We start from the raw sequence: 24,024 nt of genomic DNA, 5'->3' as shown, positions 1-24,024 counted from the left end.
AAACTGGTCTTCTCCAATGGGGCACTGGGTTTTTTTTTTTTTTTTTTTGGGATAAAGAGAAGAGAAATTGAGATGGAGCTGGGGAGATAACATAATGGTTATACAAACAGACTCTCAGGCCGGGACTCTGAGCTCCCAGGTTCAATCCCCCATATCACCATAAGCCAGAGCTGAGCAGTGCTCTGGTAAAAAATAATAAAGGGGTCGGTAATGGCGCACCTGTTTGAGGGCACATGTTACAATGTGCAAGGACCCAGGTTCAAATTCCTGGCCCCCACCTGCAAGGGGAAAGCTTCACAAGTGGTGAAGCAGTGCTGCAAATGTCTGTCTCTCTCCCTCTCTATCACCCCCTTTCCTCTCAATTTCTGGCCTTTTTTCTAAAGTTTTATTTATATATTTACTTAATTTTTTACTATCTTTATTTACTTATTGGATAGAGACAGCCAGAAATCAAGAGGAAGGGGGAGATAGAGAGGAAAAGAGACAGAAAGACTCCTACAGCCCTGCTTCATCACTTTTGAAGCTTTCCTCCCGCAGGTGAGGACTAGAGGCTAAAACCTGGGTCTTTGTGCAAGGTAACATGTGTGCTCAGCCAGGTGAGCCACTACCTGGCCCTATTTATTTTTTATTATTAGATAGAGACAGAGAGAAACTGAGAGGGGAGGGAGAGACAGAGAGAAAGAGAGACACCTGCAGCCCTGCTTCACTTGTGAGGCTTTCCCCCTGCAGGTGGTAAACAGGGACTTGAACCTCAGTCCTTGTGCACTGTAATGCATGCAGTTAACCGGATGTGCCATTGCCTGGCCCCAATTTCTGACTGTTTCTATCCAAATAAATAAAAGTTTTGAAAGAGGAGGGCAGAGGAGATATTATAATGGTTATACAGACTCTGATGCGTGAGACTGCAAAGTCCCCCAGACCACCATAAGCCAGAGCTGAACAGTGCTCCAGTGTTTCTCTCTGCGTATCTTTCTCTGCATCTCTCTAAAAAATAAAATAATTAAAATATTAAAAGAGAGAGGGGGAAAAAAGGACACTTGCAGCACTATTTCACCACTAATGAAGCTTCCTCCAGGTAGGTGGGGACTAGAGGCTTGAACCTGGGTCCTTGTGCATGGTAATGTTTGCTCTATCAGATACACCTACACTCAGCCCCATTTATTTATTTATTTATTTTCTTTTTGCTGGACTCCAGTGTTATCACTGGGGCTTGGTACCTGGACTACAAATACACTGTTCCTGGAGGCCATCTTTTTTCCATTTTGTTGCCATTATTATTGTTGTTGTTATTTTTATTATTGCTGTGGTTGTTGATGTTGTTGGATAGGACAGAGAGAAATGGAGAGAGGAGGGGAAGACAGAGAGGGGGAAAGAAAGACACCTGCAGATCTGCTTCACCACTTGTGAAGCAACGCCCCCTGCAGGTAGGGAGCCAGGGGCTCAAACGGGGATCCTTACACCATTTCTTTCTTTCTTTTTTTTTTTTTCTGCTTTGCGTTTCTACTTCTTTTTTTTTTTTTTACATGTATAACATTCCCCAGATTCCCATTTAACAATACAACCCCCCCCACTATGTCATTCTTCATTTTTCATGGACCTGTATTCTCCCCACCCCAGAGTCTTTTACTTTGGTGCAATACGCCAATTCCATTTCAGGTTCGACTTGTGTTTTCTTTTCTAATCTTGTTTTTCAACTTCGGCCTGAGAGTGAGATCATCCCATATTCATCCTTCTGTTTCTGACTTATTTCACTCAACATGATTTTTTCAAGGTCCATCCAAGATCGGCTGAAAACGGTGAAGTCACCATTTTTTACAGCTGAGTAGTATTCCATTGTGTATATAGACCACAACTTGCTCAGCCACTCATCTGTTGTTGGACACCTGGGTTGCTTCCAGGTTTTGGCTATTACAAATTGTGCTGCCAAGAACATATGTGTACACAGATCTTTTTGGATGGATATGTTGGGTTCCTTAGGATATATCCCCAGGAGGGGAATTGCAGGGTCATAGGGTAGGTCCATTTCTAGCCTTCTGAGAGTTCTCCAGACTGTTCTCCAGAGGTTGGACCAATTGACATTCCCACCAGCAGTGCAGGAGGGTTCCTTTGACCCCACACCCTTTCCAGCATTTGCTGCTGTGACCTTTTCTGATGTATGACATTCTCACAGGAGTGAAGTGATATCTCATTGTTGTCTTGATTTGCATTTCTCTGACAATCAGAGACTTGGAGCATTTTTTCATGTGTTTCTCGGCCTTTTGGATCTCTTCTGTGGTGAATATACTGTCCAAGTCCTCCCCCCATTTTTGGATGGGGTTATTTGTTGTCTTGTTGTTGAGTCTGGCAAGCTCTTTATATATGTTGGTTATTAAACTCTTATCTGATGTATGGCATGTAAAGATCTTCTCCCATTCTGTGAGGGGTCTCTTGATTTGGGTAGTGGTTTCTTTTGCTGTGAAGAAGCTTTTTAATTTGATGTAGTCCCATAGGTTTATACTTGCCTTAGTCTTCCTTGTAATTGGATTCGTTTCATTGAAAATGTCTTTAAAATTTATGCGGAAAAAAGTTCTGCCAATATTTTCCTCTAAGTATCTGATAGTTTGTGGTCTAACATCCAAGTCCTTGATCCACTTAGAATTTACTTTTGTATTTGGTGAAATACAGTGATTCAGTTTCATTCTTCTGCATGTTTCAACCCATTGTTTCCAACACCATTTGTTGAAGAGACTCTGCTTTCCCCATATAACAGTCTGGGCCCCTTTGTCAAAGATTAGATGTCCATAGGTGTGGGGCCTCATTTCTGGGCTCTCAATTCTATTCCACTGGTCAGTGTGTCTGTTCATGTTCCAGTACCAAGCAGTTTTGATGACAATGGCCCTATAATACAGTTTGAGATCTGGCAGTGTGATGCCTCCGGTTCTGTTCTTTTTTCTCAAGATTGTTTTGGCAATTCTAGGTCTTTTCTAGTTCCAGATAAACATTTGTAGCATTTGTTCTATTCTCCTAAAAAATGTGCTTGGGATCTTGATGGGGATAGCATTAAATTTGTAGATGGCTCTGGGTAATATATTCATTTTGATGATGTTAATTCTTCCAACCCATGAACATGGAATATCTTTCCACTTCTTTGTGTCTTTTTCAATTTCTTTGAGTAGTGACTCATAATTTTCAGTATACAAGTCTTTCACTTCTTTGGTTAGGTTTACTCCTAGATATTTTATTGTTTTTGTTGCTATAGAAAAAGGAACTGATTTCTGGATTTCAATTTCTTCTAACTTAGTGTTTGCATAGAGGAATGCCACTGACTTTTGATTGTTAATTTTATAGCCTGACACATTACTGTATATTGCCTGATGATTTCCAAAAGCTTCTTGCTGGATTCCTTAGGTTTTTCCATGTATACTATCATGTCATCTGCAAATAAGGAGAGTTTGACTTCTTCTCTTCCAATCTGTATGCCTTTAATTCCTTGCTCCTGCCTGATTGCTATGGCAAGAACTTCCAACACTATGTTGAATAGTAATGGTAATAGTGGGCAGCCCTGTCTAGTACCTGATCTGAGGGGAAATGCTTCCAGTTTTTCACCATTGAGTATGATGTTGGCTGTAGGTTTGCTATATATAGACTCCACTATCTTCAGGAATTTTCCATCTATTCCCATTTTTTGTAGTGTTTTGATCATAAAGGGATGTTGTATTTTGTCAAAGGCTTTCTCTGCATCTATTGATATGACCATGTGGTTTTTGGTCTTGCTTTTGTTGATGTGGTGGATCACATTGATTGATTTACGTATATTAAACCAACCTTGCATGCCTGGAATAAACCCCACTTGGTCATGATGAACAATCTTTTTGATATACTGCTGTATCCGGTTGGCTAGAATTTTGTTCAATATTTTTGCATCTATGTTCATCAAAGATATTGGTCTGTAGTTTTCTTTTTTGGTTGTGTCCCTGTCTGCTTTTGGTATCAGGGTGATGTTGGCTTCATAGAAGCTGGCAGGGAGTATTCCAGTGTCTTCAATCTTCTGGAAGACTTTTTAAAGTAGAGGTATTAGTTCTTCTTTGAAAGTTTTGTAGAATTCATTTGTAAAACCATCTGGTCCAGGACTTTTATTTTGGGGAAGATTTTTGATAACTGTTTCAATTTCATTACCTGTGATGGGCCTGTTCATATTATCCACTCCCTCTTTACTTAGTTTTGGAAGTTGGTGGGTATCTAGGAAATCATTCATTTCTTCCAGGTTCTCTAGCTTGGTGGCATATAGTTGTTCATAGAAGCCTCGCATGATATGTTGAATTTCTGCAGTGTCTGTTGTGATTTCTCCTCTTTCATTTACTATCCGATTTATTTGAGTCTTCTCCCTTTTTTGTTTTATGATTCTGGCTAAAGGCTTGTCGATTTTGTTTACTCTTTCGAAGAACCAACATTTACTTTTGTTGATCTTTTGTATGGTTTTCTTATTCTCAATGTTATTTATTTCTGCCCTAACTTTAGTAATTTCTGTCCTTCTGGTTGCTTTAGGATTCCTTTGTTGTTCTTCTTCTAGGTCTTTGAGATGTGCAATCAGGCTGTTTATTTGTGCCTTTTCTTGTTTCCTAATGTGTGCTTGTATGGCTATGAACTTCCCTCTTAGGACTGCTTTAGCTGTGTCCCAAATATTTTGATAGCTTGTGTCTTCATTTTCATTGAACTCTCGAAACATTTTGATTTCTTCCTTGATTTCCTCTTTGACCCAGAAGTTGTTAAGAAGTGTACTGTTGAGCTTCCACATTTTGGGACTGTTACTAATCTTTTGTTGATTGTTAAGTGTTAGTTTAATTCCACTGTGGTCTGAGAAGATGTTTGGGATGATTTCAGTGCTCTTGACTAGGCTGATGCTGTCTTTGTGGCCTAACATATGGTCTATCCTTGAGAATGATCCATGTGGATTTGAGTAAAATGTGTATTCCAGTTTCTTGGGATGAATGACTCTGAAAATGTCCAATAGTTCTAGTTTATCTATCTCTTCATTTAGCTCCCTTATGTCTTTACTGATTTTCTTCCTGGATGATCTGTCAAGTTGAGATAGTGGGGTGTTGAAGTCCCCTACTATGATTGTGTTACTGTTAATATATTGCTGTAGCTCTTTCAGTAGAAGTTTGATGTATTTAGATGGCTTCTCATTGGGTGCATAGAGGTTAATAATTGTTAAGTCCTCTTGATTGACTGATCCTCTGAGCATTAAGTAGTGTCCATTCCTATCTTTTTTAATCTTATCTATTTTGAAGTCTATCATGTCAGATATGAGAATAGCTGTTCCTGCCCTTTTTTGTGGGCCATTGGCTTGAATGATAGTTTTCCATCCTTTCACTTTAAGTCTGTGTTTGTCTTGTTGCGTTAGGTGAGTTTCCTGTAGACAACATATTGTTGGGTTGTGTTTTCTGATCCATCTTCCTACTCTGTGTCTTTTAATAGGTGAATTCAGGCCATTCACATTTATTGATATCAAAGATTGAAGATATTTTAACGCCATTCTTGTAGAGTTTTAGAGTGTTCTGATATATGTCCTATTTGTGGTGGTCTGGTTGTTTATAGGAGCCCTTTCAGAACTTCTTTCAGGGCAGGCTTGGTAATGGTTGCTTCCTTCAACTGTTGCTTGTCTGAGAAGGTTTTGATGCTTCCATCTAGTCTGAATGACAATCTAGCAGGATATAGTATTCTTGGCTGAAAGCCTTTCTCATTGAGCACTCGATAGATATCTTGCCATTCTCTTCTGGCCTGTAGTGTTTGTATGGAGAAGTCTGCTGCTAATCTTACGGGTTTTCCTTTGTAGGTGACTCTTTGTTTTTTCTCTTGCAGCCTTGAGGATCCTTTCTTTATCCTTATTCCTTTCCATTCTAAGTATGACATGTCTTGGTGTCTTTAGGTCTGGGTTAATTCTGTTTGGGACCCTCTGGGCTTCTTGAATCTTTGTCTTTGGTGTTGTCTAGAGAAATTTTCAGCTATTATGGCCTGGAGAATGCTTTCTTCCTCTCCTTCTCTTTCTTCCTCTGGTAAGCCAATAATGCGTATATTGTTTCTTTTGAAATCATCCCATAGGACTCTGTTGTTGTTTTCAGCATCTCTTAATCTCTTTTTGAGATCTCTTACTTCTTTTTTAGTTGTCTCTAATTCATCCTCAATCTTGCTAATTCTATCTTCAGCCTCATAGATTCTATTCTCTCTGCCCTCTACTGCTTTCTGGAGTTCATCTATTTTGTTGCCCTGCTCTGATACTGTTTTAGCTTGTTCAGCTAGTTGCCTTCTTAGCTCAGAGATTTCAGCTTTCAGCTCTCTAATAACCATGAGATTATTAGAATTTTCTTCCATATTCTCATTTGTTGTTCCTGCATTTCTCATTACAATTTTTTCAAATTCTTTACTCACTCCTGTTATTATTTCCTTAGCTAATGTTTGGATGTTGAACTCGTTGTTTTGTGCTTCGCCCTCTGGAGGACTTTTAGCTGGACTCTTGTCCTGGTTCGAGTCTCCAATATTTTTTCTTGTTGTTTTAACCATTTTATATATTATGTTATTATGAGTTCCCTTTATCAGTACTTTTCAAATTATTGATCGCTATTGCCTGGATTGACTTGTGTCTAAGTAATTTAATTAAAGGGTTTACTGTGGTGGAAGTTAACAGTTTTTTTCAATCCCTGAGTTGGAGCTCAGTGGTGTAAAAGCCTCTTTTTTTTCTTCCCTGTAGGCTATTGGTGCCTGAGGGCTTTTTAACTATCAATAGGCTTCTTCGCTTAATCACTGACTCCTGACCAAGAGATAAAGCAGGGTGTGGCAGAGATAATCCAGTGGTTATGCAAAGAGACTTTCACAGCCCCTCAGCTATGCCAAGGAGGTATAGGTCTTCTCCTGAGTTTCCTGGTTAGATCTCTGTACCCTGGTGTCCCTCCCTGTTGCTGCTCCAGATTCTGAGGGTAGTAGCAATGGAGACTCAGAGTTGCACTTGGTGAGGCTCTGGGGAGTCCTTTCCTCCCTTCAGCTGTCCCCTTGTTGTGGAGCAGACTGGAGGTGGTATCTCCACTGATAAACTGTTGAACTGTTAGCAGCCACTTAATCTCTCCTTAGGCCCCTCTCTCCTCTCTGTCACCAGCCACGCGTGTTTGTACTCACGGGTGATTTACTGGGTTCCTGTGGTCATTCTAGTCCTGTCTTGTTTCGGTCCGGGTGGTCTCCTTTGGTATTCCTAGTTGATCCGGGAGAGGAGAGGAGAGGAGAGGAGAGGAGAGGAGAGGAGAGGAGAGGAGAGGAGAGGAGAGGAGAGGAGAGGAGAAGAGAGGAGAGAAAGCGATCTGCTGCTCGTAGCTCCGCCTCCGGAAGTCCCATTCCTTTTTTTTTAATTTAATTTAATTTTATTTATTTATTCCCTTTTGCTGCCCTTGTTGTTTTATTGTTGTAGTTATTATTGTTGTCATCATTGTTGGATAGGACAGAGAGAAGTGAAGAGAGGAGGGGGAAGACAGAGAGGGGGAGAGAAAGATACCTGCAGACCTGTTTCACCACCTGTGAAGCAACTCCCCTGCAGTTGGGGAGCCAGGGCTCGAACCAGGATACTTACGCAGTCCCTGCGCTTTGCGCCACCTGCACTTAACTGGCGGCGCTACAGCCAGACTCCCCCTTGCACCAGTTCTTACACTTGCTTCGTGCCACATGCACTTTACCCGCCACGCTACCACCCGGCCCCCTACTTATTTTTTTAAAGATTTGTTTATGGGTCAGTCAAATAGCTCACTTGGACTCTGTGCTGCTTTGCCATGAGCACAACCCAGGTTCAGTCCTGGCCCCCATTACATTTATGGAAAGTTTGATACTGTGGGACTTAAAAAAATTTTTTTTTAATATTTATTTTATTAAATATTCCCTTTTGTTTCCCTTGTTGTATATTGTTGTAGTTATTATTGTTGTTATTGATGTCGTTGTTGTGGGGATAGGACAGAGAGAAATGGAGAGAGGAGGGGAAGACAGAGAAGGGGAGAGAAAGACAGACACCTGCAGACCTGCTTCACCACTTGTGAAGTGACTCCCCTGCTGGTGGGGAGCCGGGGGCTCAAACCAGGATCTTTACACAGGTCCTTGCACTTTGCGCCACATGCGCTTAACCCACTACACTACCGCCCGACTCCAGGACTTTTTTTTTTTTAAGAATTTATTTATTTATTTATTTATTTATGAGAAAGATAGGAGGAGAGAAAGACAGCCATCACTCTGGTACATGTACTGCCAGGGATGGAACTCGGGACCTCATGCTTGAGAGTCTAGTGCCTTAGCCACTGCGCCACCTCCCGGACCACTTTTTTCTTTTTTTTAATTTTATTTTAATATTTATTAATTTATTCCCTTTTTGTTGCCCTTGTTTTATTGTTGTTGTTGATGCTGTCATTGTTGGATAGGACAGAGAGCAATGGAGAGAGGAGGGGGAGAGAAAGATAGACACCTGCAGACCTGCTCACTGCCTGTGAAGCAACTCCACTGCAGGTGGGGAGCCGGGGGCTCAAACTGGGATCCTTACGCTGGTCCTTGTGCTTTGTGCTATGTGTACTTAACTCGCTGCACTACCACCCGACTCCCATTATTTTTTATTTTTACTCCTCTCTGTGTGTCTCTTCCTCTTTCTATCTGGAAATGTCATCCTGGAGCAATGAAGCCCCTGAGATGACCAAAAAAAATTTTTTTAATTGCTTTTAATGTTTTGTATTATCTTTATTTAGTTATTTATTTGACAGACACAGGCAGAAACTGAGAGGGAAAGGAGTGACAGAAAAGGAGAGCTGTGGGAGCTGGGCAGAGGCGCAGTGGGTTAAGCACACATGGCGCAAAGTGCACAGACCAACATCAGGATCCCAGTTCAAGCCTTCAGCTCCCCACCTGCAGGGGAGTCGCTTCACAAGCGGTGAAGCAGATCTCCAGGTGTCTATCTCTCTCTCCTCCTGTCTTCCCCATCTCTCTCCATTTCTCTCTGTCCTATCCAACGACAGCAATAACAAAAACAATAATAACAACAATGATGATAAACAACAAGAGCAACAAAAGGAAAAGAATTAAATAAAAATATAGTAATTATTGTGGTCTGGGAGGTGGCGCAGTGGATAAAGCATTGGACTTTCAAGCATGAGGTCCTGAATTCAGTCCCCGGCAGCACATGTACCAGAGTGATGTCTGGCTCCTTCTCTCTCCTCCTATGTTTCTCATTAATAAATAAATAAAATCTTTTAAAAAAATTATTATTATTCTGTAGCGCAGCGGGTTAAGCGCAGGTGGCGCAAAGTGCAAGAACCAGCCTAAGGATCCCGGTTCAAGCCCCCAGCTCCCCACCTGAAGGGGAGTCGCTTCACAAGCGGTGAAGCAGGTCTGCAGGTGTCTGTCTTTCTCTCCCCCTCTGTCTTCCCCTCCTCTCTCCGTTTCTCTCTGTCCTATCCAACAACAACGACATCATTCATAACTACAACAATAAAACAACAAGAGCAATAAAAGGGAATAAATAATATTTTAAAAATAAATAAATAAATAATTATTATTTAAAAAAAGAAGAAGAAGAGTGGCCCAGGAGGTGGCGCAGTGGATAAAGCACTGGATTCTCAACCATGAGGTCCTGAGTTCAGTCCCCGGCAGCACATGTACCAGAGTGATGTCTCTGCCTATCTTTCTCATAAATAAATAAATTCTTTAAAAAAAAAAAAGGAAAGGAAAGGAAAAGAGAGAGACAAGAGCAACACCTACAGCTCTGCTTCACCTCTCGCAAAGCTTTCCCCTGTAGGTGGGAACCGGGGGCTTGAACCCAGGTCCTTGTGCAAGATAACTCGTGCACTCAACCAAGTGTGCCACCACCTGGCCCATTCCCCTAACTTATTCATTTACTAATGAGAAGGAACCAGCTTCACACCAGCACATGCAATACCAGGGATGGGACTTTGACCTCATGCTTTTAAGTCCAGGGCTCTAGTCAGGGACAGTTCCGGATCGTGTGTGGTTCCTTCTGATGCTGGCTCTACCCTGGCTGGTGGTAAGGGTTGTCTAGGGGCTCCAGTGCTCACCCCGACTCACCTTGTGATCTCTGCCATCCACCTCGTACACAGATATGTTACTCTTGCGGTAGATTTCCTTCCCTGGGGGCTGCCGCCACTGGCACTGGCCCTGGCACAGGGGTGGGAAGACAGGCCTGAGACCCCAGGGTCCCCTACCAGGTGCCCCCCATCCCATCCCGAGTGGCTTGGAGCCACTTTCTCTTCTCTCTCCTCCAATGTGTAACACTCCACCTCTATCAAGTCATCTCCCCTCCCTAGGAAACAGCCAATTTCACAGAGGGGGCAGCCAATGCTCAGAGAGGTCAAGCCACTGGCCCTAAGGTCACACCGAAATGGTTTCGAGTCCAGCTCAGCTTGGCTCCACAGGCATCTTACTCACCCGTGACAACACACCTGCACTGCCCAGAGCTCGCACTTGTGTGGCGGATCCCACCCTGTGCAAACACCTGGCTTTTCCCACTTGCCCACATCCTGTTCAGGAACTGTGCTTCCTTCCTCTTCTGCACCTAGGTACCCGACTGCCCTCAGCCTCACCGCCCACCTCTCGCCAGCCCAGCCAGGCCTAGCCTCACCGCCCACCTCTCGCCAGCCCAGCCAGGCCTAGCCTCACCGCCCACCTCTCGCCAGCCCAGCCAGGCCTAGCCTCACCGCCCACCTCTCGCCAGCCCAGCCAGGCCTAGCCTCACCAGGTGGAAGCGGTAGCTCTTCTCAAATTTCATGTACTTGAGGCAGTACTCGCAGAGCCAGAGCTTGGGCTGCTTCCCATAGTCTTCGGGGAATGGGGAGAAGTACCAGGCGTCGATCTCATAGTTTCCGATGTGGATCTTGTCCACATACTTCACCTTGGTGATCTGTGGGTCAGGGGAGAGGGGAAGGCAGGGGCTGGCTCCACTGGGGCTGAGGAGAGCAGGGGGGAGGGGACGCCCACAGCTGGGACCCCCGCCCCACTTACCGCCTCGTGCTCCTTCTCCAAGGCCGCCGTGGTGGGGTCCATCTCTGCATAGGTCTGTGCAAGGAAGGGGACAGAGGTGACGAAGGGCAGCCAGCCTGTCCCTTTCCTGAGCCTGAGCCCAGGGCCGCTCCAGACCTCACCCTTGAAAGGGCAGTCATGAGCACTTACAAAGAGACTTACTTTTACCTGGTCCTGCAGCTGGCTGGTCCAAGCCCCTCCATCCTGCCCATTCCCCCCTCCCCCCCATCCTAGAAGTCCCTAATGCTCAAGTTTGGACCTTTTGCCAGGTGAACAGAGTGAGGATCTGGAGGCTTTGGCTTTACAATGGGACCCATCCAGCTCTGCCGACGTTCACAGGAGACAGATGGGATAAGGTGCTTGTCCTCTTGTGTTTGACTTCTTCCCCAGCCCCAGCCCAGCCAGACTCTCGGTGAGCCGAGGAAACTCAGCTACCCCCCCCCCATGCAAACCTGTGCTTCCTCTTGGGTCCTCCACCTCATTGGGAAACTAGTCCCCCTCAGTCCTACTGCCCAAGACCAGTGACAGCCCTGCTCTCCTACCTTCTCCCTCTGCCTGGTGTTCAACTACCCTCCAAGTCCTAGCAACATGATCTGCACATTTCTGGCATCGCTTCTAGAATTCTCTCTTGCTCGCCTCACAACTACCAACACCCTCTGAAGTCTGCACGACTGCTGAGGCCTCCTGAGGCCGCCAGCCTCTAGACTTGGCCCCCATGTGTGTACACGACGTTCTCTGGCCCTCACATCTTCTACTCGAATGCCTTTCCCTCTCCAGTGCTGCCAGAAAATGTTTACTCAAGCCTCGCGGAGCCCAAGCACATGAATCATGATGGTGACGCAAGCACAAGCCAGCATGTGGAATTGTTTTTACCGGGCCTGTCCTGTCCTTCAAGGCCCAGCAAGGACCCCCTCACCCTCTACCACCCCTTCTTGGAGGCCTGGCTGAATTCCTCTGGAGGATACAGGCCTCCCTCTATGTGGAACCCCCTTCCCAAGTCGGGGACATAGTGGTGGCCCATCTCCTGTGACTGTCCCCACCTGCTTTTTCAAGTCCTCAGAGAGCATCGACTATACATCATGCCACCCCCACAGTGTCCTGTTCCTGGGACAGGTTCTCTAGGAGGAGCTAAACACAGTCTGGCAACACAGGGGGGACCCCAAGAAGCAGCGCTAGATCCTACAGAAATGGATGGCAGTCTTTCCCAGAACTGAAAGGGACCCCAAGAAGCAGCTCTAGATCCTACGGAAATGGATGGCAGTCTTTCCCAGAACTGAAAGGGACCCCAAGAAGCAGCTCTAGATCCTACGGAAATGGATGGCAGTCTTTCCCAGAACTGAAAGGGACCCCAAGAAGCAGCTCTAGATCCTACGGAAATGGATGGCAGTCTTTCCCAGAACTGAAAGGGACCCCAAGAAGCAGCTCTAGATCCTACGGAAATGGATGGCAGTCTTTCCCAGAACTGAAAGGCAGGAGCCAGTGTCTGACCCTGCCACCTCTTCCCCACTGTGGGCTCTTTGCTGCTGCAATACAGATTTCTCATTTTTACTTTATGGAAACAGCGACAGGCAGAGAGGGGTGAGGTCACTCACCCTGAGGGATGAGTCAGCTGCCATTTATCCCAGGTGCCCAATGCTCCACACGCATCACCCCATCCAGTCCTCATGGGGAGCCTGTGACTGATGAACTCATTACCCCACACTGCACAGTGGGGAAACTGAGGCACAAAGCGTCGAGGTCACAGAACTTGAGACACAGTTCCCAATTCTCACAGGACACATTCCTCTTTGGCAAGTTCGGGAAAGAACTACAAAAACACTACTTTTCTTAAAGGCTGCCTTTTATTTCAGATCAAACATGAATTGGGTTCTGAAGAACCTGGCTGATTGTTAGCTTGCTGGTTATCCAATTTCTTCACCGTTGGCCATTGTCATCTTTAAAAATAATAAAACTACTAAGGGACCCGGTGGTAGTCCACCTGGTTGAGAACATGTATCATGCAAGGACCCGTGTTCAAGTCCCTGGTTCCCACCTTCAGGGGGGAAGCTTCACAAGCAGTGAAACATTCTGCAGTTCTCTCTATTATGACCATTATTTATACTTTAAGATATACTATTATCATTATTTATGTATTCTTTGGCTACAGACAGAGAGAAATCGAGAGGGAAGAGGGGAAAAGAGAGATACTCGCAGCACTTTTTCACCTCTTGTAAAGATTCCTCCCTGCAGGTGGGGCTGGGAGGCTTGAACCCAGGTCCTTGTGTACTGTAATATGCGTGCTTAACAAGGTGTACCACCACCTGGCCTTGCTCTCCCTATTCCCTCTAAATTTCTCCATATCTATCCAAAATAATGAAAATGTGCATTAAATAAAAATAATGCTACTATTAATAAACCAGAGCCCTGCTCAGCTGTGCTTCACGGTAGTGCTGGGGACTGGACCTGGCTGGGGCTTCTGGGGTCTCTGGGGCCTCAGGCAGGAAGGCTGTGGCCCCAGCTCTGGCGCTGTCTCCCTGGCCCCAGTCCGTTATCCACCCTGCTGACGGCCAGTTTGAAGTACATCTCTGAGACCTAGTTTGACAGTCAGTGCAAAGTGGTTGGCGAACTAAATATAAACCTTAGCTGTCTGCTACATGTGTTTATGTCAAAACATTCCATTTAGAAAAGGCTTGATTCTTGGGCTGAGCAGACAGAAGAGTAGTGATGCACTAAGACTTTCCTGCCTGATGTTCTGAGGTTCAATCCCCCACACAAGCCAGGACTGAACAGTATTCTGGGGGAAAAAAAAATTTTTTTAAAGGTGTAATGCTTTGTCACGCTGAACTGATTTCATGAATATAACAGCTATAAGCAGCTGGTGGCTCCGAGAGTGGGCAGAACACAGAGCATTTTCATTCAACAGAGGAAGCTCAGCAGAACAGGATTGCCATGGCCTTGAGAGATCTCTCTAGTTGGGGGGGGGTGTCCCCTTGTTTCTTAGTCATAACCCGCAGCAGGCAGTGCAGTGAGCACCACAAAGCAGTCGACGTGTTTGTGTACACAGTGCCTTTGAAGCTAAACAAAAGCTTCTCAAAGCAAGACTTACCTTTTTAATAAGGTGCAGTGCATCTGATACTTTCTATCTTGTACTCTCTTTCATTTGAAAAAAAATAATTAGTGTGGTCCGGGAGGTGGTGCAAGTGATGATAAAACACTGGACTCTAAAGCATGGGGTCTTGAGTTTGGTCCCTGACAGCACATGTGCCAGAGCGATGTCTGGTTCTTTCTTTCTCCTCCTATCTCTCTCATTAATAAATAAATAAAATCTTTTTTTAAAAAAAGAAAAAATATAATTAAACGGTGGTCACAATTCAGGGAGCAGCTGAGTTGCAGAGTTTAGAAAACGCTGCTGCCCAGTTCCACCAAGAAGAGACTTGGCAGAGAAAGACAAACCTCTTTCTTGCCTGGATTCCCCATTTTACAAATCAAGAAATCAAGACTCAGGTGCAGGGAGATAGGATAATGCTTATGCAAAGAGACTCTCATGCGTAAGGCTCCAAAGTCCCAGGTTCAATAACCTGTACCACCATAACCCAGAGCTGAGCAGTACTCTGCTAGAAAGAGAGAAAGAAAGAAAAAGAAAGAAAGAGAGAAAAATAAGTATATATATATTAAAAAAAAAGGAAAGGAAGGAAGGGAGGGAGGAAGGGAGAAAGAAATGAACTGAGACTCAGAGTGGGAGGAAAGTAACCCACTACCCAAGGCTGGCTTGCTGAAAAGAATCCAGGATTTGAAAACAAATGACCTGATTCCTGGGATTATGGTAAAGTCACAGGTAAGGGCTTGTGCTCCAAAGTAGCCAATCTGGCTGGCAAATCAACTAGTTCCCAGATCTTTTTGTCCCTCCCCCTTAAATGGGGATGATAACCCCTATCCTATACTGTCAATCTTCAGTGAGATCATTATTAAAATACTTAACCCAGTGGTCCAGGAGGTGACACAGTGGCTAAGGCACTAGACTCTCAAGCATGAGGTCCTGAGTTCAATCCCTGGCAGCACATGTACCAGGGTGATATCTGGTTCTGGTTCTTTCTCTTCTATCTTTCTCATTAATAAATAAATAAAATCTTAAAAAAGAAAGAAAGAAAGAAAGAAAGAAAGAAAGAAAGAAAGAAAGAAAGAAAATAATACTTTGTCTCAGAAGCCAATAAAAGTTTGGCCTTATTCTTCTGCTCCCAGCCCACCATTTACTAGCTATGTCACCTGGGCTAAGTTACTTAACCTCTCTTGTCCTGTTTCCTCCTCGCCTATGAGAAGAAATAATTGTCCTTGTGGTGTTGCAGGATGAACTGAAACAAACTGTCCTTAGCACAGTGCTTGGCAAGAGCATGGGCCCAGTATCACTCATTCTCTTCTACCACTTTGACTTCAAGTCATTTTGTCCAGCGTGACACAGGTGACGAAGAGCCAACTGTACAGAAGGCTTCCAGTCCAGTCCCAGCATGGTGTCACCCTTGCTGGGTGAAAGCAGACAAGCCCGTCCCTCTCTGATTCTCGTGCTGTTCTTTGTGTTAAGAGTGCATGAAGAGAAGAGGAGCCGGGTGGTGGTGCACCGGTTAAGCACACACATTACCAAGCATAAGGACCCAGGTTCCAGTCCCCACTCCCCACCTGCAAGGGAGAAGCTACACAAGTGGTAAAGCAGGTCTGCAGGTGTCTCTTTCTCTCCCTCTCCCTCTCCCCTCTCTATTCCTTTTGTTCTATCAAAATAAAAAATAGGAAAAAAGGGGAATGTCAGGAGAGGTGGATTTGTGGTGCTAGCATTGAGCCCCAGCGATAACCCTGGTGGCAATTAAAAGAAAAAGACAAAGGAAAAGGAAAGGAAATGAGGGCGTGTATGAAGAGGAGTCAGGTGGTGGCGCTTTCAGTAGAGTGCACACATTAATATGGTCATGGATCTGGGTCCAAGCCCTGGTCCCACCTGCAGAGGGGACGCTTCACAAGCAGTGAAGTAGTACTGCAGGTATCTCTTTCTCTCCTTCTCTATCTCCGCCTCTCTCAATTTCTCTGTCACTATCCAAAAAGAATGCATGTAGTGGCATCTCCTGTAGGAGGGGAACTTCCCAAGTTGTAAAAGAAGTACTGCAGGTGTCCCTGTGCCTCTCTCCCTCCCTCTCTCCCTTGCCGTCCCATCAAATTCTCTGTGTCCTATCAAAAAAGAATAGAAAAAGAGGGAGTTGGGCGGTAGCGCAGCGGGTTAAGCACACGCAGCACAAAGCAAGGACCTGCGTTAAGGATCCCGGTTCAAGTCCTCGGCTCCCCACCTGCAGGAGAGTCGCTTCACAGGAGGTGAAGCAGGTCTGCAGGTGTCTATCTTTCTCTCCCCTTCTCTGTCCTCCCCTCCTCTCTCCATTTCTCTCTGTCCTATCCAGCAACGACGACATCAGTAACAAGAACAATAACTACAACAACAATAAACAACAAGGGCAACAAAAGGGAAAATAAATAAATATAAAAAATTTTAAATAAAGAAAGAATAGAAAAAGAAAATCTTAAAGCGTGCATGAATAGAGGCAGGTCAAGTCCCTAATACACACTGGACTTGAAGGCATAGAAGCTGCTGTGGGATTAGCACCAGGACCCACGGAGCTGGCAAAGGCAGCCAAGCCTCCCAGGGCCCTGGGGAAAGGAAGGGACCCCGACCTTCTGCACATGGTTGATCTCATCGTGTTTGCGCTTTTGGTTTCGCGTGATCTTGCGCTCGGGCTGCTCTGCCAGTTCGCTCAAGTACTTCTCGGAATTCTTCTGCACGGCTTCCTTCACCGTCTTGGTCAGCGCCAGCCGGTTCTTGTCTACCCACTCATCTAGCCGCCGGTTAACTGTGAGGACAGACGGGCTGTGAGGGTGCTGCCCCTGCCACCCTCCTAGCCCCCATCCTGGCCTGGGGATCCCAAGTGACTCACAGCCCACGTAGTGGACATAGAATTCCTCTCGGCCCTCCTGGTCATTCACTCGAGACTGGATCACTTCAGCAGAATCTGTAAAGGAGACAGGCAAGGAGCGTGAGGAAGGGCGGTGTGGTTGAGGCCAAAGGGCCCCTCACGCTGGGTGGGGAGCAGTCTCCACATGCCAGGGCCAAGTATACGTGACCCTCGCCTGTCTACACCCTGCCATTTCTCTTTTGCCACCAGGGTTATCACTGGGGCTTGGTGCCTGCACCACAAATCCTGTGCTCCTGGCATCCGTTTTCCCCCTTTTGATAAAACAGAGAGAAATTGAGAGGGAGGAGAGAGATGAAGAGGGGGAAAGAGAAAGAGACACCTACAGCACTGCTTCACCGCTCATGAAGCTTCCCCCGGCCGGCTTGACCGTGGGTCCTTGAACATGGCAGTAGGTGTGCTAAACCAGGTGTGCCACTGGCCGACCCCCATCTACTTATTTAAAGATTGTATTGTATTTTATTTGTTTATTTACTGCCTCCAGGGTTATCGCTGGGACTCGGTGCCTGCACCACAAATCCACTGCTTCTAGAGGCCACTTTTTTCTCTTTTGTTGCCCTTGTTGTTTAAGGTTGTTGTGGTTATTATTGTTGTCATCGTTGTTACTGATGTCATTGTTATTGAATAGGACAGAGAGGAATGGAGACAGGAGCAGAAGACATAGGAGGAGAGAAAGATACCTGCAGACCTGCTTCACCACTTGTGAAGCGACTCCCCTGCAGGTGGGGAGCTAGAGACTCGAACCCGGATCCTTATGCTGGTCCTGGCACTTTGCACCATGTGCACTTAACCTGCTGCTCTACCACCCGACCCCCCAGATTGTATTTATTTACTAATGAGACAGATCCAAGGAGAGAAAGAGAACCAGCACATCTCTCTGGTACATGTGCCACCAGAGACTGAACTCAGGACCTCATGCTTAGAGTTCACTGCGTACTCACTTTATCCACTGTGCCACCTCCTGGACCACTCTGGCATTCCAGGCCAGATTTTTCTTAATTTACAAATGAGAAAGTGGGGCTTAGCCAGACCTAGATATGTGTGTACTATACAACAATAACTACAACAACGTTAAACATCGACCCCCACCTCCTATCTTTCTCATTAATAAATAAATAAAATCTTTAAGAAAAAAAAAAAAAGACATTGCTGGGGAGGTATCAAAGTGGTTATGCAGGGAGTCGGGCCATAATGCAGTGGATTAAGTGCACGTGGTGCAAAGCACAAGGACCGGTGTAAGGATCCCGGTTTCAAGCCCCCGGATCCCCACCTGCAGGGGAGTCACTTCACAAGCAGTAAAGCAAGTCTGCAGTTGTCTATCTTTCTCTCCCCCTCTCTGTCCTATCCAACAATGACAACATCAATAACAACAACAATAACTACAAGAACAATAAAAAAAAAAAAAGCAAGGGCAAGAAAAGGGAAAATAAATTTAAGACATTTTTTTAAAAAGTGGTTCTGCAAATAACTTCACACCTGAGGCTCTGAACTCCTAGGTTCAAGCTTCAGCTGGTATCCCCATAAATCAGAGCTGAGCAATACTCAGCTGGTTAAATAAAATTAAATCCAATGCTTTTCTTTAAGAATACATATATATTATATATGTGAAATTATATATATTATATATATTATATATATATATATATATACACACACACATATATGTCACAATAAAGATAAAAACAAAAACTGGGACCGTAAATGTGCAAGATCCTTGTGTTCATTCGCTGGTACACTGAATAAAACAGAAAGTTTGAATTACAATTACTTTCGTTCAAACAGTATATATTATTTATTTATGATGGAGGAGTGAGAAACAGAGCACCACTCTGGCATATGTGATGCCAGGGACTGAACCAGTGTTCACCTCTCCAGGCACAGCAAGACCTAGTCCCCCCCACACACACTTTTTTTTTTTTGCTACCAGGGTTATCACAGGCTTTGTGTCTACACAACTCCACAACTGCCGCTGGCCATTTCTTTCTTTCTCTCTCTCTCCCTCTCTCTCTTTTTAAGATTTTTATTTCTTGATGAGAAAGATAGGAGGAGAGAGAAAGAACCAGACATCACTCTGGCACATGTGCTGCTGGGGATCAAACTCAGGACCTCATGCTTGAGAGCCCAAAGCCGGCCCCTGCAGTTGTCTCTCTACTTCCGCCTTCCTTCTCATTTCCTGTCTCTAACTAATAAGTAAAAATATTTAAAAATAATATAAAATCTTTAAAGAATAAGATAGAGATCAAAACTCCCTTCAATGTGGTGTGGGCTGAGCTTGAACCTGGGTTAAATATATACAGCAAAACAGGAAGCTGGGTGGTGGCATACCCAGTTAAGCACACACAGTACTATGAGCAAGAACCAGGCTTCAGGCGAGCTCCTCACTTGAAGCTGGGATGCTTCTTAAGCAGTGGAACAGGTCTACAGGTGTCTGTCTTTCTCTCCCCCTCTCTAGCTCCCTCTCCCTTCTCAATTTTTCTTTGTCCTATTGAATAAAATAGAAAAAAGGAAGAAAAGGAGAAAAAGGCTACTGAGCTGTGGAGTCATAGCACCAGCACAGAGCCTCAGCAATAACCCTGGAGACAAGAAAGTAAATAAAAAGTGGTCTGGGAGATGGGGCAGTGGGTAAAGCGTGAGGTCCCAAGTTCAATTCCCGGCAGCATATGTGTCAAAGTGATATTTGGTTCTTTCTCGCTCTCTCCTCCTATCTTCCTCATTAATAAGTAAAATCTCAATATATATATATATATATATATATATATATATATATATATATACACACACACATATATATGGATATGTATGATAAAGATAAGAAGAGAGGCAGAGACACCTGCAGCACTGCTCCTAAAATTCTCCCCTGCAGGTGGGGACCATGGGCTTAAGCCCCAGTCTTTGGGCACGGTAACCTGCACATTTTACCGGTGTGCCACCACCATCCCTCAAGAACTACTTAGTTGGGTAGGAGAGACAGCATAATGGTTATGCAAACAGACTCTCGTGCCTGAGGTCCAGGGTGCCCATTTCAATCCTCCACACCACCATACCTGAACAGTGCTCTGGTAAAACAAAACAAAACAAACAAAAACTAATTTTATTTTTCTCTTTTCTTTTTAAATTTTTTAAATCTTTTTTTAAATATTTATCTGTTGGGTAGAGACAGTCAGAAATTGAGAGAGAAGGGGGTGATAGGGAGAGAGACAGAGAGACACCTGCAGCACTACTTCACCACTTGTGAAGCTTTCCCCTGCAGGTGGGGACCAGGGGCTCCAACCTGGGTCCTTGTGCACTGTAACATGTGCGTTCAACCAGGTGCGCCACCACCTGGCCCCTCTTTTTTTTTTTTTGAGTACTGCTCAGCTCTGGTTTATGGTGGTGCAGGGAATCGAATCTGGGACTTTGGTGCCTCAGGCATGGGAGTATTTTTGCATAACCATTATGCTATCTTCCCAGCCTGTTTTTTAAAATATTTTATTTATTTATTAATGAGAGGGATAAGAAGGTGAAAGAACCAGACAACACTCTGGTACATGTGCTCCCAGGAATCAAACACAGGACCTCATGCTTGAAAGTCCAGTGCTTTATCCAATACACCACCTCCCAGACCACTACCCAGCCCTTTCTTTTTTTTATTTGTTTGTTTACTTTTGGTTTAAACTATCAAAAGTTTATTACAAGGAGGAGCAGGGGTAGATAGCATAATGGTTATGCAAACAGACTCGCATGCAAGAAGCTTCAAAGTACCAGGTTCAATCCCCTGCACTACTGTAAGCCAGAGCTGATCAATGCTCTGTTAAAAAAAAAAAAAAAAAAAGCAATTAACGGCAGGAGTAAGAAAAGGCCAGGCCCATGAGATGAGTTGATTATGGAAGTTCAGCTTCACGTGTGTCTAAGTCCTGGGAGGAGAAGCCAAGGCAGGGCCAGCAAGTGGTAAAGCAGCAACTCTTCTTTTTTAACAGAGCCGTGCTTAGCTCTGGCTTATGGTGGTACAGGGAGGGGGTAGAATCGGGGACTGTAGGTGTTTTGGACACGTCTTTTTTGCATAAATACTATGTAGATATTGTACTATCTCCTCAGTCCAAGAACTAACTCTTGACAGAGAGACACCTGCAGCACTGCTTTACCACTTGAAAAGCTTTCCCCCTTCAGGTGGGGGCCAGGGGCTTGAGCCTGGGTCCTTGTGGATTGTAACATGTGCGTTCAACCAGATGTACCATCACCTGCCCCTCCCCCACCTTTTTTTCTCCTGACACCAGGGTTATCACTGGGGCTTGGTGACTCCACAAGGAATTGACCCCTGCTAGTGGCTACTTTTTTTTCTTTTTTTTTACTTAATAGGACAAAGAGAGAGGGGGTAGGGGGAGATGGAGAGAGAAAGAGGGACATCTGCTTGTGAAGCTTTCCCTTTCGAGGAAGATCTGGGCCTGGAGCCCAGGTCCTTGTGAGAAGGCAGGGTGAGGTAGAGAGGGAGACAAAGAAACACTTGCAGCCCTGCTTCGCCACTGGTGAAGCTTTCCCCCTGCAGATGGGGACCAGGGGATTGAACCCGGGTCCCTGAACACTATAATGTGAGCGACCGCTTAACCAGGTGCGCCACAGCCTGGCCCTGCCTCTAAATGCTTAAGAATAGCGACCGAGGGAGTCGGGCTGTAGCGCAGCGGGTTAAGCGCAGGTGGCGCAAAGCACAAGGACCGGCAGAAGGATCCCGGTTCGAACCCGGCTCCCCACCTGCAGGGGAGTCGCTTCACAGGCGGTGAAGCAGGTCTGCAGGTGTCTGTCTTTCTCTCCCTCTCTCTGTCTTCCCCTCCTCTCTCCATTTCTCTCTGTTCTATCCAACAACGACGATAACAATAAAACAACAAGGGCAACAAAAGGGAATAAACATTTAAAAAAAAAAAACCTAAAAAAAAAAAAAAAGAATAGCACCCGATTGGGTCCGGCGGTAGCGCAGAGGGTTAAGCGCACGTGGCACAAAGAGCAAGGATCCGTGAGGACCCCGGTTCGAGCCCCCGCTCCCCACCTGCAGGAGAGTCGCTTCACAAGCGGTGAAGCAGTTCTGCAGGTGTCTTGTCTTTCTCTCCCCCTCTCTGTCTTCCCCTCCTCTCTCCATTTCTCTCTGTCCTATCCAACAACGAACGACATCAACAATAACAATAATAACCACAAGGCTACAACAACAAGGGCAACAAAAGGGGAAAAAAATGGGCTCCAAGAGCAGTAGATTCATGGTGCAGGCAGTGAGCCCCAGCAATAACCCTGGAGGCAAAAAATATATATATATAGCGTCCGACATGTAGCAGACCATTCAATAAATGAGTAAGTAACCACTGCGTGTCTGGCTTTATCCTGTGTTGTTGGCGGATACAGAGGTTACAGCAATGAATCACAAGAAGTCCTGCCCTCCAGAAATTCCCACATGGGTAAGGGAAGACAGACAATTACAAGGTGATTTATATATACCGTGGCTGAGGTATGAAAACAATGTCGCAGGAACATACAGAAGGGATCGACTCACTATGCCTGGAGGGAGTTAAGAATAGCACAGCAGTGACCAGGGAGGTGGCGCAGTGTTTGTGGATAAAGCCTTAGACTCAAGCATGAGGCGCTGAGTTATTAACAGACTCCCTGCATTGCACGTGCCAGGGTGATGCTCTGGTTCTCTCTCTTCCTCGTTCTTTCTAGTATATAGTATATGGGGAGGGAGGCTAGGAGGGCAGGCGATATGTTAAAAGAATGAGCAAGATCTAGCCAAATTTGCGAGCAAGGAGGAAAGGAAGAAAGGCTATTCCAAGCAGAAGACAGAAACAGCAACTTCTTCTGCTCTGATCTGGCTAGGGGACTTGGTTAAGCAACGAAAGGGAGAAGCCCGTATTTTTACATTCAGAAAGATACCCGGGCAGGGGTAAGATAGCATAGTGGTTATGCAAAGAGACTCTCATGCCTGAGGCGGCAAAGTCCCAGGTTCAATCCCCTGAACTGCCATATGCCAGAGCTGAGCAGTGCTCTGGTAAATACAAAAAAGAGAGGGAGATCCTCTTTGCTGAAGGGCAGGACGGACGAGGAAGTCGCAGACGAGAGGTGAGTGAAGGAGGAGCGTTACCACGAAAAAGAAAAGCTATTAAGTGCACGGAAGTGGAACGTGAGCCCCACGCGCAGAAAGAATTTCGCCGCAGAGCAGGAGGCTGAGCTCCAGAGCCCTCATGCCCCGCCCCACGGGCTCAAGCCCCGCCCCCTGGTCAAGCCCCGCCCCCGAGGCTCCCAGCCTCTCGAGACGCCGTTCTCACGCCCTCAGCCCCCGCCCCCTGGGCCCCGCCCTCACGCCAGGTGCTATCCGGCCGCCGACACAGGTACGTTTCTCCGATCTCCACGGTGACTTCCGGCTCGCCGCGCGCCGGAGTTGGCGGGGAGACGCGGCCCGGTGACGGAGCGGTCCCCTCGACCGCCGTATTCTCCCCGGGGCCAGGCTCGACCTCTCCAGCGACCCCTGAAACAGCTGCCGCAACCGCCACAGCAGCTCCCGGTGCCGCCATCGTTGTGGTGGAAGTGACGTCAGGCCTTGGCGCCGCATGGCGCTTTTACTTCCGGGTCAGCAACGGCGTGGCAGAGGTGCCTGCGGACGGGGGGGGGGGTCTGTGACGTAGTGTAGTTTCATTGGCTGGTAGGCTGTCACCGCGCGCTAGGGCGTTCCCTCCGCCCGTTGCCTCTGTCCAGGTGTAAAAACCAACCTGTAGCCTAGAGTTGAAGCAACAGCGTCAGAGTTTCCTGAGTCAGTTGATTTTTCTTTAATGTTTTTATTAATATTTTATTGTATTTTAGTTTAAAGACAGTGATAGAGAAAGACCAGAACCCTGCTCAGCTCTGGGTTATTGGTGGTGCTGGGGATTGAACCGGGAACCTCAGAGCCTGAAAGTCGAGCAGAAACATCATGCTGTCTCCCCAGCTCCTCAGCTGACTTTTCTCTGCACTTGAAGGGAACAACTCAGGGTGGATAAGAGACAGCAGAGAGAGGCTGTGAGAGAGA

The 24,024-nt window shown here is 45.8% G+C and overlaps 1 protein-coding gene across 2 annotated transcripts in view; it reads right to left on the bottom strand.

The window, feature by feature from the left end:
* The window catches only part of KAT8 (lysine acetyltransferase 8), a 28,085-nt gene extending 4,517 nt beyond the window's left edge, over nt 1–23,568 (bottom strand). Inside the window, exons 1-6 of one of the 2 annotated variants that reach the window (XM_060173114.1) lie at nt 23,323–23,568; nt 16,971–17,045; nt 16,711–16,886; nt 11,011–11,064; nt 10,745–10,909; nt 10,078–10,167 (exon numbers count right to left, since the gene is read on the bottom strand). In XM_060173114.1, coding sequence (XP_060029097.1) covers nt 10,078–10,167; nt 10,745–10,909; nt 11,011–11,064; nt 16,711–16,886; nt 16,971–17,045; nt 23,323–23,533 — 771 coding nt within the window. In that variant the 5' untranslated portion in view covers nt 23,534–23,568. The remainder of the gene's footprint in view (nt 1–10,077; nt 10,168–10,744; nt 10,910–11,010; nt 11,065–16,710; nt 16,887–16,970; nt 17,046–23,322) is intronic. The other variant, XM_060173112.1, reaches the window with a different exon arrangement.
* Between the last annotated feature and the right edge of the window lie 456 nt (nt 23,569–24,024).

This window comes from Erinaceus europaeus, chromosome 15, assembly GCF_950295315.1.
Source record: "Erinaceus europaeus chromosome 15, mEriEur2.1, whole genome shotgun sequence".
In the NCBI taxonomy this organism is placed as follows: Eukaryota; Metazoa; Chordata; class Mammalia; order Eulipotyphla; family Erinaceidae; genus Erinaceus; species Erinaceus europaeus.
Note: the sequence above shows the minus strand (reverse complement) of the source record. Positions and strands in the feature narration are given on the sequence as shown.